The following is an 18,107-nucleotide window of genomic DNA, read 5'->3' as shown; positions in this document are numbered from 1 at the left end:
CGAGCAAAGGTACAGAAGAAAGGGGAGTAAAAAGGGCAACAGCAAAAGGAAAACCACTGGAATTGCCTACTGGGAATGACTTGGCAGGCTCCAAACAGAAGGAAACTTACTGACAGCAGCTTTGTCTGTGACTGCTCCCATGGCTCGGAGGGCATATTTGACTCCAGTCCCTAGGGATGGCAGCTCACACAGCAGGTCCTGCTGATCAGCTCTGCAGGGAGAACACATTAACAAGTTGGAGCAACATCTCCTTGCATTCCCCACACCTGCTCCCACCAGGGCAGTTTCATCCAAGCATCCAGTCAAGTACCCAACTTGATCGCTCTCGTAATTAGAATTTGCAATGTGTTTGACTACCGGTTTAAATTCCTCCTTCCCCCTGTAACCCATGATCACACATCAGCAAGTGAGAAGAGAACCAAAATTTCATCTAAATACCCAAGCAGACGCAGCCTCCGGCAGGGACTATAAAACACCAATGATTTTTGTCTGCAGGGCAAGTGTGCTCCTGGCAGGAAATCAGATTTTTCAGTAATTTTGCTAAACAAAACTACTTGAAGAATCTGCAGGGGTTCAGGGGTTTAAACGTAACAGACTCTCCCATTGTTTGCTGCCTTGCATCATTTGTGTGTTACCTGTGAAGTACAGACAGATGCAGAAAGCTTCAAAGGCAAAGAGATCACGGGATTCCCTAAGAAGTTTCCCACCACGCATTGCCGGCTTCTGAGATCTAGAGAGAAGGGAGGGGCTGAAGTTATTGAGGATTCACTTCCATGGATCCTCTCAGGTCCTGTCTCTACATGTGGTGCATCTCCTTTCTTTGCCCTTGGTTGGGCAAAAAGAATCAAAAAGAACAGAATCGGCAAATAACGCAACAAACAGGCAGGAGAGGCTACCCACAATCATTAAGACTGATTACATCACTAATACAGCGCTCGGTCCTAATTCCTTAGAAATCTAAATAAAACTTACTTCACATACAAAAGTGAGAATGCTGCCCCCTCTAAGGCGATAGGAGACCAGGCCCACATCCACAGAAACTCGCCCTCTGCAGGAACACAGTAACAAACACACATTTTTCTTCAAAATTTTATTTCAATTTAAATTATGGGGCCAGCCAGATTTTTTGGATAAGAAACGCATTTTCCTCCGGAGAAATTAAATGCTACCATGGCAGCAGAATTACAATTGTATACATCTCTTATTTAAAAAAAAAAGAAAAAAGGCAAACCCAAACCCGCTCACATTTAAATTACTTTTAGTAATACCCTTAAGCAGATAAGAAACCACTTCCAGAACAATAGGATTTTAATACGAAGAGCACATCAAATGAGTTTTAATTTAAATACAACTTCTTTCCAAAAGCCAACATTCAAATGTTTTCACATATTAAAAAGTCACCACAGCCACTGTTTCCAAGGCCTAACACTGAGTCACCTCTATCCCATCCAAATGCTCTCACCTCTTTACAAACAGAAATCTTTCGCACATCTACACTTTTCTAAAGAGAAAGCCTCACATGCTGTGGTGAGTAACTTGGCAAATGATGTTTTCCTCTACTCAGCTATGACAAACCCAAATGGAACAGACTGTCAGTACTGGACTATCACACCGCCTCAGGACAACCTTGCCTGCCTCTGTACGCGATCTGCGGGAACAGTGAGCTATCGTGAATCGGGTTGCAAAGGACATTCCAAGAACCTTTAAAAGACCAATCATATTGTTCCAACCCATTTTAAACAACTGAGTGAGAACGCTCAGTTTTCTAGAGCTGTCTGACTCCCCTTGCAAAGGCTTTCACATCAGCTTAAACATCACTTGGGAGTTTCACCTTGCTGACTGCACGAGGTTTTAACTGGGAAGAGGACAGGAAGCAACAAACATTCTCTAGAACGCTCTCAATCAGATTCAGCCATGCAGAATTTGAACTCCCAACCCACACGTTTGCTTGGCTGTGATCTCAGCATTACCATCTGAAGGATAGATATGATTTTAATAACATCATTTAGCTCAACTTAGTAGATTCCTTTTGCGTGTCACAGTAACAAACACACAGTGCAAAATCAGTTGGGCCTTTTGTTTTTATAAGTACTGATAGCTTGCAGCATTAAAGAACAAAATCAGCAAAACTAAATCATTTTGTTACCCTAGGACATCTATGAAATTGTTTCTTGAAGCTGGAGGGAATTAAATCCTTCACTTTCACACTACCGGACCAAGTTATTTACTGTGAGAAAGAAATGATGCGCTGCAGGCTCCCCAGAAGTACGAGGAATCGATATTAATCGAGCATAATCTTTGCCGTTTGCAGAGCTGGTGAGCACAATGCTAGTTTCATTGAAGAAGACCAATATTATCCAGTAAGAATGTAGTACAAAGGGTTCCAGTTCTCTGTTTCAGCCTACCCTGACTGATGGCACCCCATTAGGTAAGTGAATGCAAAGGATTGGTTTGGGTTTTTTCTCCCTTTAATGCTGCAATACTTAAGATTGTTAAATCAGCATTGCCAGGTGATCTGAAGGGTTCAATTACATGAGCATTCATTTTGCAAAACTCAATATTAGGTAATAGTTACAGACTAATACAATAACATTCCTCTGCTGTACAAATTAAATCATATTTTAAAGAAAAGAGCAGCCTAGGAGTTATATACAAAAGAAACCAGCAAGCACTGTTGAAATGAAATGCAAAATGTCACTGCTAGGTCTACTGTCGGAAATACCTTTAAAGGAAAATTAACAAAACCCCTTAGAACATATTTCCAAGTTTACAAGTCAATTCTCAGAAAAATCAAATCATGTCAAAAAAAAGTTCTATAACGCAGTGAAAGGCATATATACATTTTCCTTAGGAACCTTGAGATTTCACTCTTTTAAAAGTTACTAAGTTTCAATATCAGTTTATTTGCAAGACGACTGTTTATCCCAATAAGCTCACATCTTAGATACACTTCCCCTTTGATTACAAATAAAGCACTGCACTTTTGTTTTTTTTTTTAAATCAAGGCATATATCTTATACTATGGTTCCAGGTATGCACGGGTCACATTGTGTTCGTATCTCAAACAAGGTAAGTGCAAACATACAGATTTATTCAGATTTGCAAGCATGCAACCTGTTACTGAACTACATTAATACCTTCTCTCCTAAACCACACTAGTATCTATATGTTTGCTTTCACGAACCTAGAATCTTTCTTTTCAGGACTAAAACAAGCAGTGTTTTTGAATTCTGAAATGACACAAATATCAAGAAAGTCCACATTGTGCAAGAAAGCAGCAGCTATGTTTTTCAACTTGGACTAAAAAAGAAAAGAGAAAAACAAAAACCGTTCACTGAACAGCAGATTAGCAGTAATGTTCCTCATGAATCGATAAGAGTGCCTGATGCTGAATATCTAACAGCAAATGCTGAATTTGGGTTTAATATTTTAAGGGTTTACTGGATGTTAAGCTTCTTGCTGTGCTGGTCTCTTCAAATCCCTGATCTGTTTAACTAAATAGGTCTTCTCATCATTAAACTGTTCATCCTCCGTCCTGTCATTCTGAAACTTGCTGAGGAACTCAATAAGTTTGGTCTGGTTCTTTAGAAGGATGTCTAATATAGGCTGGGTCTTGTTAGGATTGGCTACAAACACCTGCAAGAAAATAAGAGGCATTTAACAGAGTAGTAGGAAACATCAGACCAAATTAAAAAACAAACCCAGCCGACAAAACAGTGATGACAATATCTTAAAATAACGTTTTAATTATTCCACATTCCAGTATCTCTACAGAGAAAATAATGGAGGAAATGCAAGTTTTAAAATAAAATCACTTCATTTTTTCATCACCTCATAGAATAGATGCTGAACAACAGCACCAAAGTAAATTCCATTTGTGGGAGGTGATCAGCCACAACTTCTGCAGAAACCACTGAAGACGCCTCATGGGTAAATTCTGTAATGAATGCATGGTTTCATATTCTTTACAGCACCATATGGGTATCTTTAAGTTTTCCGAAAACTTTTATACCTCAAATTATACCTCTGAGCTTTCAGTCATTTGCTTGTCTGCAAAGTCAGAGGTATCTATTACAAAGCGCAACCTACAATTCAGGTTTTGAAACTGAGCTGACTAACTAAAACACTGCTGTCCTTCACAGATCACGCAGCATGATGAAACCACGTTTGAACTCCAAGATGCTTCATGATTTCACATGAAGTCATGCATTCCTCTTTGTCTTACTGTACTTAATCTTAGTTCCAAACTTCTCTAAGAGAGATTCAGTGTCAGTCCCCTGGAAGTGTTCAAGGCCAGGCTGGATGGGGCCTTGGGCAGCCTGATCTAGTGGGATGTGCCCCCGCCCATGGCAGCGGGGTTGGAACTAGATGACCTTCCAACCCAAACTATTCTATTATTCTATGAAGTCCCTAAGTTTTTTCCCGAACAACCTTCAAATGATACAAAGACAGCTATTTGTAAAGATGGATCATTACAAACGCTGGCACTCTCTTTAACGATTTAGCAGACAGTCAGATAAGCTTCGTTTAGGCTCAGGTAAGTAGTTCAACTCAACCAAACAACTTCTAGTGGGGTTCATTTGTTGTGTGTTTTATTGTGGGTTTTTTTAAACATACCTTAAACACATGAAAGGCCTCAAACTGAATGTTGCGACTCTTGTCTCGTAGAAGGTTCATCATTAGTTTGAGATTTTCAGGTTTACTGATGTACTTTGTCATAATCGTGAAGTTGTGTCTATCCAATAACAACTCACCAAGAAGCTAGAAGTGGAAAACAAGCCCCAATGAGAAAACAACTGACACTGGACACGAGTGACAGCTTTTTCATAAGTCCTTTCAGACACACTGAGTAGTTGACGCCAGTCTGTAAATAGAGTAACAACAGAACTCAAGTGTTCTGAATTTCTGAGCATTCTACATTTTCCCCTCATTTCAATGGCATGGTTTCTCCTTTCTCCCAACAAGCAAAAAAATCGCCTTTTGTTCTCCCTTGTTATGAACTGGAATTGACAGAAAAGTCTTTTTAATTCTTTCTTTCCCATGACTTCATTTTTTTTTTTCATTTATGCATAAGCTATAAATCACCCCTGTGAATGTGTTTGGGTTTTGGTTTGTGTTTGGTGGTGGTTTTGTTTTTCTCTTTTAGAAAGCATTAGTGGTTCAAATGAGAAATATTTACGCTTCTTTTGCTACCTCTCTTTGTCTAGAAGGGAGTAAAATGACATTCCCCACAAGTACCACCCTTGCTACAAGTTTTGTACTATATTTACATTCACTGTACCTGCCCTACTAGAATGTAAGGTCAGCACTGGTCTGGTCACACCACGTGAATCTATATTACATTATTTAAACATATTCAGATTTATTAAAGGAAAAAACCCAACAAATCAAACATACTTGAATACAGCCATTTCTGCATGGGGGGAGACATGACTTGGTGTGTGCTGGGCACTAAATAATGCAAGGACTGCTCTAAAGAAAACCAGCTGATCTCAGGAATTAAAACATCTGACAAATTAAAACAAACATCATCCAAGGCAGTTACTGAAGCCATACCAATTGAAGCCAACCCACCTGTAAGTTAAAGGAATTCTTCAACTTCGCATTTAAGAAGAAATTAAAACTGCCTTACCTTAAGTGACTGTCTCTTTGTCACGTAGTTTTCCGAATGCAGTAACTTCTCGTATTCACTGAAGAACTAAACACAGTTTAAAGTGAATGGTTAGGGCATTTCCAAGTGTCACACATGCTCTTCCTTCAAATGATTAAAACAAACAGGAGGAGATGCGAATCCATAATGAAAATGCAAACAGAATCTGAACTCACAGTAAATTCCTGTAAATCACTACTGTTTATAGAATGTATATGTTTAAAAAAAAAACAGAGTATTCACTCTTCTAGGAATCTTTAAAGTTTCAACAGCAATGTGGTGGAAATAGTTATTATTTCTTAAGGTATAATAGTTCTCAGTGCTGAACCCTGTCCTTTACTTGCAGGAGTCTCCAGCAGGCGGAGGAGGGTGGGTTTTGAGTTCTCTGGTTGTTACAGGCTAATTCAGACAAAAGCAGAAGCCAAGGAAAGGGTTCCCTCTAGTGGAAAAATCAGATCTCTTTTTCACAGAACTAGATTTCTGCTGCCTTCTCTTGTTTTTACACCTTTCTACATTCAACAACAAATTCTTAATTTTACTACTTGGCAGAAATTACCATAAGTTCAACTGGTTCAATATTGTACATAAATATCTAAACCCAAAGATGAACAGGAATGAAAATATCAATTTCTTCAAATAAGATACAAAGGACTATAAAAATATGAATATTAAAACATATCTGCTCACCCTATCATAATGTTGTTCCAAAAATTCTGCGCTTAGCAACTTGTGTCTTGTAAGCAAATCCTGTAAAAGAGCACAAACCCAGTATTTACACTAAACTACTTTAACATAACACAAATACATTTAGCAACGTCCGGGTAACTGCACTCATGTCCTAAAGATCTTGGCATCCCTTAGGGAAGGTTTGCTATGTGTTATGTTAACTCATACAAGCAAACGGCCTGTGAAATCCCCACTGAAGAATGCTATCGACAGACCAAGGCTGTGCTTTGCATGGAACTGTACACAACCAAGGTTAAGACCCACTATTTAATACTGATCAATATTATGCTTGTAGTCCTGTAACTGGTTGGTTTAGGACAAAAAAAATTACCCCAGACAAAGCATCATACACAGCTTTAAGGAGGGAGCTTGCTCACTGGAGGAGTTGGAAACATAAAAGACTGTAGCATGGAAGTGCACACGTATTCAACCAATGCATGACAGATTAAGTCTTGCTTTCTAGAATAAAAGTTTCCAGGAACATAGTATATTTATTTAAAGGAATGTCTTGTGTTCTGAGAAATAAGGAAAAACAATGCTCAGTTTACCAGTTTCCATCACACCTGATTTTTCCCTCTCCTTAGGCTTGTTTTACCCAAGAATGGAACACACAACACCTGGGTTCACATCACAGAGAATTATGGAAATAATTCAAATTTTGTGTGTAAATTACCTTGAAGGTGGCAAATGCATCTGAAGCGATATCAAACGTCGACATTTCCACGTATCTGAAGAAATCATAGAATTGTTCTGACCACAAGATTATTTTTGCAAGTGGTTCATGCCTGATGCATTCCCTAAGCATTATTCCACAATTCAGAGCAATTTCTGGAGATTCGTACCTATTTGAAAAACAAAAGCAAGAAAAATTGTTTCTAAACAGATTCACAAGTCAGCACTGCAGCATCACACCGCGAACTGCAGTTTTCAGGTCTATCAAGTAAACACAAATTCAAAAAAATTAAAGGTGCTTATTTCTGCATTTAACTCTACTTTATACACCTCTACAAAACATCACTGAAATCATCACCAGTAAAATGCCAAATCACAGCCAATCCAAATGGCTTCCACAAACTGAGAAACAAGAATAACTAAAAATATTTTCTTCTTACTCAAAATCAATTTTCTTTTTTCATATTAGTGGGATTACAGACACCTGGAGAAGCAGTAAAGGGATTTCCGTTGCAAAAGCTGTTTGCTTAAAAGCAAAACACAAAACTATCCAGAATACGAGCACAAAGGGTTAAAAATAATAGACATAAATTCATGGGTCCTCCTTCATCAAACTATTTCTCAGCATCACTGGCCACTCCAAGTGCTCACCTCAGCACACTGCAGTACAAGCTGTCTCAGTCCCAGAAAAGCTATGTCTGATGTCACCCCCCTGGTTCTGAAACAGGCCAAGCCTCTCCTAGACCTTCCTGTCTCCACCTAAAGAATCCTTCATCCTTTACCACTGGAAGCTAACTGAGATTCAGCAGAACAATTCAGTAGCAGAGCACCACTGTGCATACCAATTACTAACTGTATTACATACACACACATATTCTTATGGATTCATTTCCATGTGAAACCCCAGAGTCCCTTCCCATTTCCCCTGTGACGGACGTGTGAAACCTACTGAACTTTTTGCAACCTACTCATAGTTTAAATTTACATAAATTTGACTGAGTTGGATACCAGATGTAACAGTTAAGTCATTAAAGACAACTACATCCTGACTTGTGAATAAGTGTTTCAGCAATCCCTGTCGGATAATGCTCTCTGAGGAGTGACATCACAGACTACAAATGAGGACACACGTGCGCATCCCTCATTCCGCCACACGTCAGTGAGAGCATGCCGAGAATATCAGTTCATCTCTCTGCACCTCACATGTCTCTGCCTTCTTCTGTAAATTATTTTGAAGGAGTGCCAAACCAATATTTCCTTTTGTGTTATGCCACAGTTGTTAATCCCTTTGTCTCTCTAGTATTTAAATCTCACTTCTGCCCCAAATCAGGGCTGTAATGCACGGAGGGGACACCAACAAAGCACTTCTGGCAGCGAACCATATGTCTTTGCCTTGTACAAATTGAAGCAAATGTTCCAGACTGCTTCTAGTGCAAAACCTTCGGACTTAGCATGAAACCAAAAGACAAAACTCCTGCTTCCTCCTCAGAGAAAGATTCTTGTGCGGTCCATTTCCCAGTGGCTCACACAAATGGCCAGGATGAGGCAAATGCAGAGACGTCACAGAAAATCAGCCTGATTTGCCATGGATGTGGCAGATCTGGCAGCATCTCTAGGTACTGCTGTGAATGGGGAGGAGCAAAAAGGAGTTATATTTCATGCAAAATTATATTTTTGGTGTTTAATTACTTAAATTATCCTTATTGGAATTACAGGACAAGACAAAGAAAAGAAAAAACACAAAAAAACCCCAAAAAACAGAAAACTCAAGCTCTCTGCAAAGGAAGAAAACACATTTTGTATCTCACTGCTTCTCCATAAATTTAAAAACTCCTTACTTCACCTAAAAGCAGGTTTGTGCTCCACTGTGTACATACCCTTTCAATAGCATGAACAATATATTCTGTTGAGTGCAGATGTATTCAACTGTGGGAGTTCTGGTACCAATCTGCCTCCGGAGAATGTTGTTGAAAATTTGCGCAACATCTTTTTTGCCCTGTCAGAGACAAGAGCAGGTAAACACAGAATATTCAAGTCCAGCAGGCAAGTAACAATTAAAAATTATCATCATCATCTTACACACCCACACTATGTGAGTTCTACAGTCCCGTCAGCCTTTGCACTCTGATCTTAAATAGATCAAACATTCTGTTTCCTTATACCCAGTTCAAATATGCCGGAGTAACCAAAACATTGCAATGTGCTGCAGGCAGATAATGGGTAATTTACACCAAACAGTAAAGCCCGTTGATGTTTCATCCGATACTTCTATGTAGCGTCAATCTCCTGGGCTTGTTTTACACTCAGTTTTGCTCATAACTCAGTTTTCAACTGTGCCTAAGTGTCTTCAATACTCCACTATCCTCTTCCTTTGCCTAGGAACATGCAATGCCCCTGTTAAGAGTGTGCAGAGCACCTCTGACTACAGTGTTAACATCCAGCTTCAAACTAATGGAAGTTAAATAATAAAGAAAAACTACAAAGAAAAGCATCCACTGACCTAAAATGCAAGTCTCACATTTTTCAGTGGGCAAAAGCAGTGTAAATAAGACCAGGATGCTGGAATTCAGCACAGATTCTATACAAGAAAATGCACACCGATAGCCCCAGGCAGTATACATGAAGCTGGGAACGTTCTCTGTGTTGAATATACACATCTCCTGTCGGTTTCTTCTGTGAGACCACCGCTAAAGATGACAAATTGGTAAGGACATGGAACAAAAAGCTGATTATAAATATAAGCACTTTTCACTGTCATTCACACATGCCGCTCAAAAGACAGAGTTCTGTAATTAACTTTCCATTATGGATTGCCATACAGACAACCTCAAGCACTGTCAGATCTGCTCCAAAAAGGGCCCAGGCAAACTTGCACTACACCTAGACCTGAAAAAAAAAAAAAAAAAAAGTCCTGGGCAGCTACTCCACCTGAAGGCTCCCAGAATGTTACACACAAACACTGTACATAGATAAATGTTTTTGACATTCCCTAGCTGTACAATAAATGCCCCAAGCAATATCAGCAAGCTTCTGAGTCAAACGCAGGGCCTATCTAATTAGCAAGAATTTAAAAAAGCAGTCGTTGAAAATTATTTGTTTTCTAACCATCAAAAAGATTGCATTAGAAAAAAAAGGAGTGTTTATAGGAATGGAGGAGGACTGCAGTTTTACAAATGGTACGTCTGCAATTCCCATGGGCAGTGCCGTTAGCGTTGTTTTCAGAATGTAAGAGTTTGTTTGTAAATACTTGTTTTCTCAATTACAATTCCATTGAAAGCCAGCCCAAAGCCACACCAGAACTCTTTGTTCTGAGATGAGTAGAGCAGTGTTTCCAGAAATCGCTTTACTTGAGCTCCACATAATCCAGTCATCAACTCTCATCCACTAACGGTGCCAGTTCTGCACAGCATCCCACAATTTGCTCTGGATTCACCAGCAGGAACAGCGTTTCCTTCTGATGCACAGAGCTGAGCTGCCAGCAGCACGCAGGAATACCAAAGCCAGCTATTGTTAAAGGATGCATTACTGAGTGATCTCATGGCCTGACAAAGGCAAACAGCCACCAAACCCTGTGCCGATCATCACGACTGTAAGAAGCGAGAGGGAGACTGTGCTGGTATTGTCTGCCCAGCAGAGGGATCCAGGCTCCCTTCTGCAAAAGGGTGGTTTGGTTGGTTGGGTTTCTTCTTAATTTAAAAGAAAACAAGAACAGTTCCGCAAGGGGTCCCACCTCTCCTACAGAGACGCAGTAGCACAGTCTGCAGGGAGCTAACTGGGAAGGGTGCGAGATGGGTAAGCAGGGTCCGTGTTGTCTGTTTTTCTTGAAAGCAAGCTTCCAGAGAAGGATATGACCTTGAACAGGACTTCACACATAAAGCAAGGTCTGGGCAGTCAGTTTCCTTATTGTAACATTAAAAGACCAAACCTGTTACTTTTCTGGTTTTTACTTTGTTCCTTTTCCGCTTTTTTTTTTTTTTTTTTACCATACTATTCAGATACAAACACATTTCAGACAGTTTTCAGAGTCAGAGTGAGCAGCCCCTATTCTACAAGGAATCCTTCTGCAGGAACGACTGAAGTTCTTGACATTAAAAAAAAGACCTTCACTTCATCAATGAATGACCTCAAGCTGTGGTAGGGCTCCAGAAGGAAGAAATGCCAGACCTGCTCTTTGAGTTAAAGAACCAACAGGAAATCAAGTTCCTTTCCCCGTCAGCGATGGAAAAATCCTTTCCAAACCAGTCAAGCCCCAACCATAGGGATACAGGATATCAAAACCAACATATGATTGGCTCTACAACAGTGGGGCATCCAGTGTAGGTTTGGAGCCCAGATGTGTTGACATTAACTCTAGGTAACAACAATGGCAGGACAGTCTGCCAGAGCCCATCCCTACAAAGCAGACAAGGACAGCTTTCAGACAGCCTAGAAAGCAGCACGAATGCCTTGTACTCTCACAGCGAACTGCCACATCGCCGTGTAACAAAGTTGCAGAAAGTCTGCAGGCAGGAAACTACGCCCAATCTTTTCCAGTCCCCTTAGAATCAAATGAATAGCTTTCCTTAATGAGAGCAAGCCTGCACAAATTGTTATCGTTCTTCATTAACAGGAGATAATGAAGGTTTCCTTCACTAATAGCTGGGCTGAGTAAATACCAAGCTGATAAGAATCTAGAGGTTGCAGAATCCAGATGATGTTTCATGATTTCCTTTCTTCGGCAATTAAAGGCTATCACATTTCAGCATTCTCTCCCAGCTTTTCCAGTCTCCTTGCTTATTTAAGAACCTGAACGTTTTATGTTTGGTGTAAACAGCTGCATGGGTGGGGAAAAAAATACCCCTGTGTTACAACTGAACACAGCTCAGAGGGAGTTATGAGTGGGGTGGAGGGGAGTAAAGAAAGGACAAGGAAGAAAGCCATTGTTTTTGGAATGTCATACCACAATAGGACGTTAAAAGGTCGTGTTTGCATCGTGAACTTGTTTATGAACAATACTGGTTTTAAGCAACATTACAGCCAAGGCTGTAGAGTAAAATATGTGAGGTTTGGCTCCTTCCCAAGACAACCACATGCTTCTTCCGAGACCTCAGAAAAAGTGGAATACCCAACTGTACTGCAGTTTCTTAAAACTGAATACCGTGATTTTTCACTATGGCACTGAGAACCTAAATTATTTCAGGTGATGTAGTGACAACTGCCAGACAGATGTTTGTAGATACATCTGAGTGCAAACAAGATTGTTAACTAGAAGTAATTAATAAAAAATGCATTTGTTGTTTTTTAATGGACAGAAGAAAAAAAATAAGGAAAGCAGACAAAAGGCTGCATCACTTGTGTCTGCAGAGAGACAGAACATGCTGGACTGTTACTAAAACTAACAGCTTCACCCTAAATATTTAATATTCTTCATAAATGTTACTATAATTCTCTTCAAGTAATTTAATTTAACGAGATGTGAATACAGATATAACTTGTAGTAGGACAGCTTGTGTTCCCTATGGTGTTACTGCTACGAGATTAACCCTTCTGTGCACATAATAAAGAATTATTCCATAATTTTAACAGAACTGTATCATCAGCATTAGAGGTTTACCTACTTCAATTCTGTGCCATTTATGTGCCTAAATTCACAAATTCCATAACCTGTACCGGCTTAATTTTCTAGGTAGTTTGGAACAGTGACTTCTCTTTCTAACGGTTTTGTCCCAGCCAGAACCAAAATTTTCAGATCAAAAGACGTCTTAGCCCATTAAAGTGGCAGGAATTCCCATGTGTCCATTTTAACATATAAAATATAAGAAATATCGAACTTCGTTTCTTACCTCAAAATCAATTAGCTGCAGGTCGGCTACTAGGGTGCTAAGAAGACCGCTGTTGTACAGCTCTTGAGCAAGCTGTGCCACAGCTTCTGTCTGTGGTTCTTTTTCATTTGTGCCATACAATATTTCTTTCATGGCAACGAGGTTTTTTGAGACCTCTTCAGTGGCCTAAAGAAAATGGGAAAACAATACAGTTAGAGCACAAGTGTCTTTGTACCCGCATGCTCTGTTACTCTAATAATCTGCAAGCTCCCAGTGAGGGAAAAAAAATAATCTGGAAATGACAACCTGCTATAAACAATAGATCATCCTTCTGCAAGTGAGTCTGGCCCACATTATCAAAAAAATTAGGAAAAGGCAGAGGGGAGAGACATACAATTTATTTGAGAAGTTACTGAAATTAACAACCTCTTCCTTTTTACTGCCTTAAACTTCCTATTCAAAAATCCCCTGAAGAACAGCAACGGGACAGAAAAAAAGACAACACAATCACTGTTCTGTAAGAGAGGTAGGCAGCAGCAGACTGGGAAACATGACACAGAGACAATGCCTGTTGCTAGTGAACTGCTCAGAGACCAAGCATAGACCCTCAGCAGGTTTGGTCAAATACTGGGTTCCCATTCCACCTACTGGAAAATTTCCCTTTACAACTCACAAAACGTCAAAGAGAACCGCTGTTAATGTTCAGGTTATCCTAGCATAAAAGAACACAAGGGAAAAAAGACCCAGGAGGAGCTGCGCCTGAAAAACAAAGTGACACAGGAGACAATTCCAAGTCTAAGGTACTTCCCATCTCAAGTTCCTCTTACAACAGAGACAGGTCTGCCCCCTCTCTTAGGGAACCTTGTGAAAGGAACCCCTAAGCTGCTGTGATGGGCTGGAGCCACATTTAGCAGTGGAAGTGGAGCTAGCTCATGAGCAAAACTCAAAAAAATCAACAAGAACGCTTCTAAATACCAACTTCTGACTCTTAAAACACAGTCACCTTAGAGTAAAAAGAATTACTCCCATCAATACATATATGTACATATCTTGGGGGCAAAACATTGAATATGATTGACATAAATAGCTGGTTTAATTATATTGTATTGGTTGTTCACATGCCTAAAAAGTATAAATGGTTTGTAAGCACACTAATTCTCGGAAATTAGACAAACCTGCCATCAAGGTATGCATAGACCTTAACGTAAAGTATTTGTGATTGGTAGTATATGGAAAATTAATTAAGTGAAAAAAAGATCACTTTCCGGATAAAGGGTACATAAAGAGGTTTCTCCTTTGTGTGTTACAACCAGAAGCAGCGTGACCCATGCATTATCCAAGCCAAAGCCGTTCCAGCTTTGCTAGGTATGCACGTAAGGATTCCATGACCTTTAAGGAGGCTCCATATAATTTTTAGCCCCTCCACAACTTTCCAGTCCCCGCTGTCTCCCTGTTCTTGCTAACTGTAGTTCCCAGTCCCAGTTGTCTCCTCCTTAATCAACATTCCAAAGGATTTTCTGGGCACTGTTAGTAGGACAGTAGGACAGAAGCAGGTGCTCGATAAGACTGCTTAGATCCATGACAGCTCCTGAAGACGCAAAAGGAAGAAAACAGCTCACCAGACGTAGTAGCATTACGTCACACAACTGTGCTATTTCTTTAACATTCAGAACAGCTCTCTTTACTACAAAAAGAACAGGAACACCTGCCAAACATGGAGATATAAGAGATGCTTCTGATGCAAGGCTACCAAGAAAAGAGGAAGCAGCAATAACAATTCTATAACAGCTCACCCATGCGCACTAATTTAGAAAGCAAGACAAAAGAGGAAGAAAGGCTGAGGTTTGAGCAGCTACCTGTTTTCAGTGAGACGGTGGCGATAACTGAGAGCATGTCTGCAATGCAAAAGAATGCCGGTGGAGAATTGCTTACACCAAAACCCCAGAACACAGAAAATCTCTCCCAAAACTAACACCATACTTGAATCCTCTCCCTCACTACCATCCCAAGAAAGATGCAGTACAGCTGGGAACACCACAGTTTATTCCAGTCCCTTAGGTATCACACTGGTATTTCCAAAAAGCACTGTTTCCATCACTGCTAAGCAGCACGAATTCCAAATACTTCAGCCAGACCTGTACAGCTGGAATAGCTGAGTTGTATGAAGCAATGCTGGCCTTTCCTTAGAGAAACAGCTGAACAAGCCAAACAGCACCTGGTGAACCTGGAAGCATTCTGGAGGAGCTCAGCAGCTCTGGGCCTGTGGCTGAGTGTCCTGCCCACATGGACAATGCAGTGGCAGAAATGGCACTAGTAATACAAACAGCCAGCAAAAGATAAAGCTCAGGTTTGAGCCTGAGCTTAGAGAACGTTTCCTCCTAGTGTAGAGTAAGTAACAAACGCCATTGTCAAAGTTCTATTTGAACTGACCAGATTCCAGGTTGCTTACAGAAACATACAATTCTGTAAAGACATTAGCTACACAGAATCAAGGAATGGTTTGGGTTAGAAGGGACCTTAAAGCCCATCCAGTTTCACGCCTTGCCATGGACAGGGACACCTCCCACTGGATCCAGCTGCCGAAAGCCCCATCCAACCTGGCCTTGAACACCACCACGGATGGGCATGGAGAGGTCACTATCAGTGCTACTAGTTTATTTTAAAGGCCAAAAATGATTACATTGCTTTGCAGCAGACTTCCAGCATTAAGGCACCACTAAAGAGTAAGCTGGATTAGAAGAGAAGTGTGCCTTCCCCCTCATTCTCTCCTGAAGAAACCCTCACTTCACCCTCTGAGGACCAATGCTATGAAGCAGGCCAGGCACATCACCCACCCTTCAGCCTCTTTCAACCACAAATTCACCGTACACATGCGCATAACACATTTAACATTTTACTGTTGTGTAAATGACAGTGTGAACTGACAGATGGAACCTGCTCTACATCTACGGCAACACGACATCATAATAGGTTCGGCTCTCTGGATCAGACCAGTACACTGTGTGATCCCACCCACACAACATGCTGCCCACTGCACAGAGCCAGCACCTTAACAAAGAGGCCGACCGCGCCTGTAACTGCCAACCTGCACAGGTCACCACGGCTGAAACAATTCGCCGACAGCCAAAACCAGAGCTGTGCTGAGTAGGTTAACCCAAGGTCGGAAGGTAGGGAAGAACAAGTTTATTACATGAATAAATATTTACCTTCACGACAGTAAACGTGTGTCACAAAACAAACCAAGTGAACTGGGAATATAAAACCACATGCTGATGTCAGCCAAATAGGAGGAAGAAATGCAAATAAGAGGCTAATTAATGGGCTAGATCTAGGGTAGGTCCTGTTTATAGGAAAGGAGTTTTTCTTCACGTTCCCTTTAGCCCCCCTTTCTGAAAAGACACAAGTAATGGAAAAGTACTGGCATGACAAAAGCATCTGCAGTTGTAAAGCAGTTGCCATTTCAAGTTTCCCTTCCCAAACCCTAACAGACAGTGAGCTACCACCTCCGCCCCAAGTCAAAGGCTGCAGCCAAGCATCCAGGGCTGCAGTACACAAGGCAGCCTGTCAGCACAGGCACTATCTGGCCTGCACAGCCACCTCCAACCTCAGTGCTAAGCAGGTCCCATGAACTCAAGGAACACTGCAAAATGACCAGAGAATTACCTGGTTAATGTTTCTCCAGTATTCACAGAACTCAAAGAAAGGCACGTTAACAGGCAGCTAGAATTCATATCTTGAATTTCAGTTTTTTAATTTTAACACAAGTTTCTCAGTGTTACAGGGCAGAACATTTCACAATTGAACAAGCAGCACTGTGACCACAACTGCTGTTTTACATCTTCTACTTTGAAGAATCTCTTCCATTTTGATTATAAAGAACGTAGAGAACACAAACTGCCCAAGCTTTAAAATTCCCTTCCTTTACTTTGCTTTTCCTTCCTCTCATAAAGCTTTACAAGTTTTCCATTTCAGTCTAAACACTGAATAGAACTGAGGTATTTTGTTCAAAGATATCAATTACATTTTTAATTTCATGGGAAATTTATTTGTCTAATTTTCTTTCAAAACTGTGTTTCCAAGTGTGATAGGAAACTGGCAAAGAGCACCTTCCTCACAGGAGCAAGCTAAATATTCTCATAACAGCATTGTGCTGCTACTGGATGGCGGGAACTAAGTGAACTACGCATCAGAACCAAGTCCACTGCAGTGCTGCAGGAGACCAGGACTGCTCTGTATCTGGAACCCCGGCCAGGCAGCAGGTACAAAACAAAGGGTATTTACAATTCATTAAATTTTGTGGAAGAAACACTTAAAACCATGATTAAATTTGGAAGCCTTCAGGTCATTTCAACGTGTGCTGAATTTTTTTTTTCTAGTGTAATCTACACACATGTTTCAAATTCCACGTGTTCAAGGGTAGAGAAAAGGTGCAACTGTGTGCACTTCCCTTTAAGAAACAAAGCAGTGTAGAATGAGTAAGTATTCCCTGTGCCCAAAAGTAACCAATATTGAACATGCAACATGCTGCTTTGCCTTGAACTTTCATGGTTGTTACATGAGAGGTTACAGAAGCACAGTCCTGGGCAACACAGCAACCATGATGCAGAAAATACTGACACAGACAGAGAGAGAGACACCTTACTTATATTTTATTATAAGTCTAATCACTAATAAAACGGAGTTATAACAAAAGACTCTTGCATTCTTCTCCTTTTCTCCTAAAGAGTAATATTTTTTGTGCTTTACGTGAGCATATCTAACAGCCACAGAACTCCCTGCTTTCGTCAGCACACAATTCTTCTCCAAAGGAGCCTGGGAAGTTCCATTGCAGAAAGTATCATAATAATAAAAGGGGCAGTGAAAGATAAAAAGATGCCTAAGTATTGAGACACAGGCATGCAGAAATTTTTCTTCTTTTATTTTTTTTTTATTTTTTTTTTTTAACAACGGCTGCTGCTCAGACTCTTGCTGTGCTTTAGCCTCAAAGTAATTTCTGTACATTGTATGGGAAGAGGGCACCAATTCAGGGTATTTAACCAGAGCTGCACCCTCAAAGAGGGTCCATAAGATATTGAAGATGATGAAGAACTTTCTCTATCAAACCAGCAAACAACAAGAATCCAAGATAAACTGCCACAACCAGTCACCTCTGTGAATCCTTGGCTTGCCAATGAAACCACTATTTCCTGAAGAATCCCTGCACAGAGCTGTGGACACTGGTGTTGTGAATGTCCAGATTCACCTGCTAATGACCTTTG

The 18,107-nt window shown here is 40.5% G+C and overlaps 1 protein-coding gene across 1 annotated transcript in view; it reads right to left on the bottom strand.

The window, feature by feature from the left end:
• Positions 1-1,913: 1,913 nt before the first annotated feature.
• Positions 1,914-18,107, bottom strand: part of CAB39 (calcium binding protein 39) — a 33,645-nt gene continuing 17,451 nt past the window's right edge. Inside the window, exons 3-9 of the mRNA XM_054073994.1 lie at positions 12,871-13,035; positions 8,926-9,044; positions 7,050-7,218; positions 6,338-6,397; positions 5,633-5,698; positions 4,618-4,761; positions 1,914-3,636 (exon numbers count right to left, since the gene is read on the bottom strand). Coding sequence (XP_053929969.1) covers positions 3,448-3,636; positions 4,618-4,761; positions 5,633-5,698; positions 6,338-6,397; positions 7,050-7,218; positions 8,926-9,044; positions 12,871-13,035 — 912 coding nt within the window. The 3' untranslated portion in view covers positions 1,914-3,447. The remainder of the gene's footprint in view (positions 3,637-4,617; positions 4,762-5,632; positions 5,699-6,337; positions 6,398-7,049; positions 7,219-8,925; positions 9,045-12,870; positions 13,036-18,107) is intronic.

Source organism: Cuculus canorus, chromosome 9, assembly GCF_017976375.1.
Source record: "Cuculus canorus isolate bCucCan1 chromosome 9, bCucCan1.pri, whole genome shotgun sequence".
Lineage (NCBI taxonomy): Eukaryota > Metazoa > Chordata > Aves > Cuculiformes > Cuculidae > Cuculus > Cuculus canorus.
The sequence above is the reverse complement of the archived record's forward strand: the minus strand, read 5'-3'. Positions and strand labels throughout refer to the sequence as shown.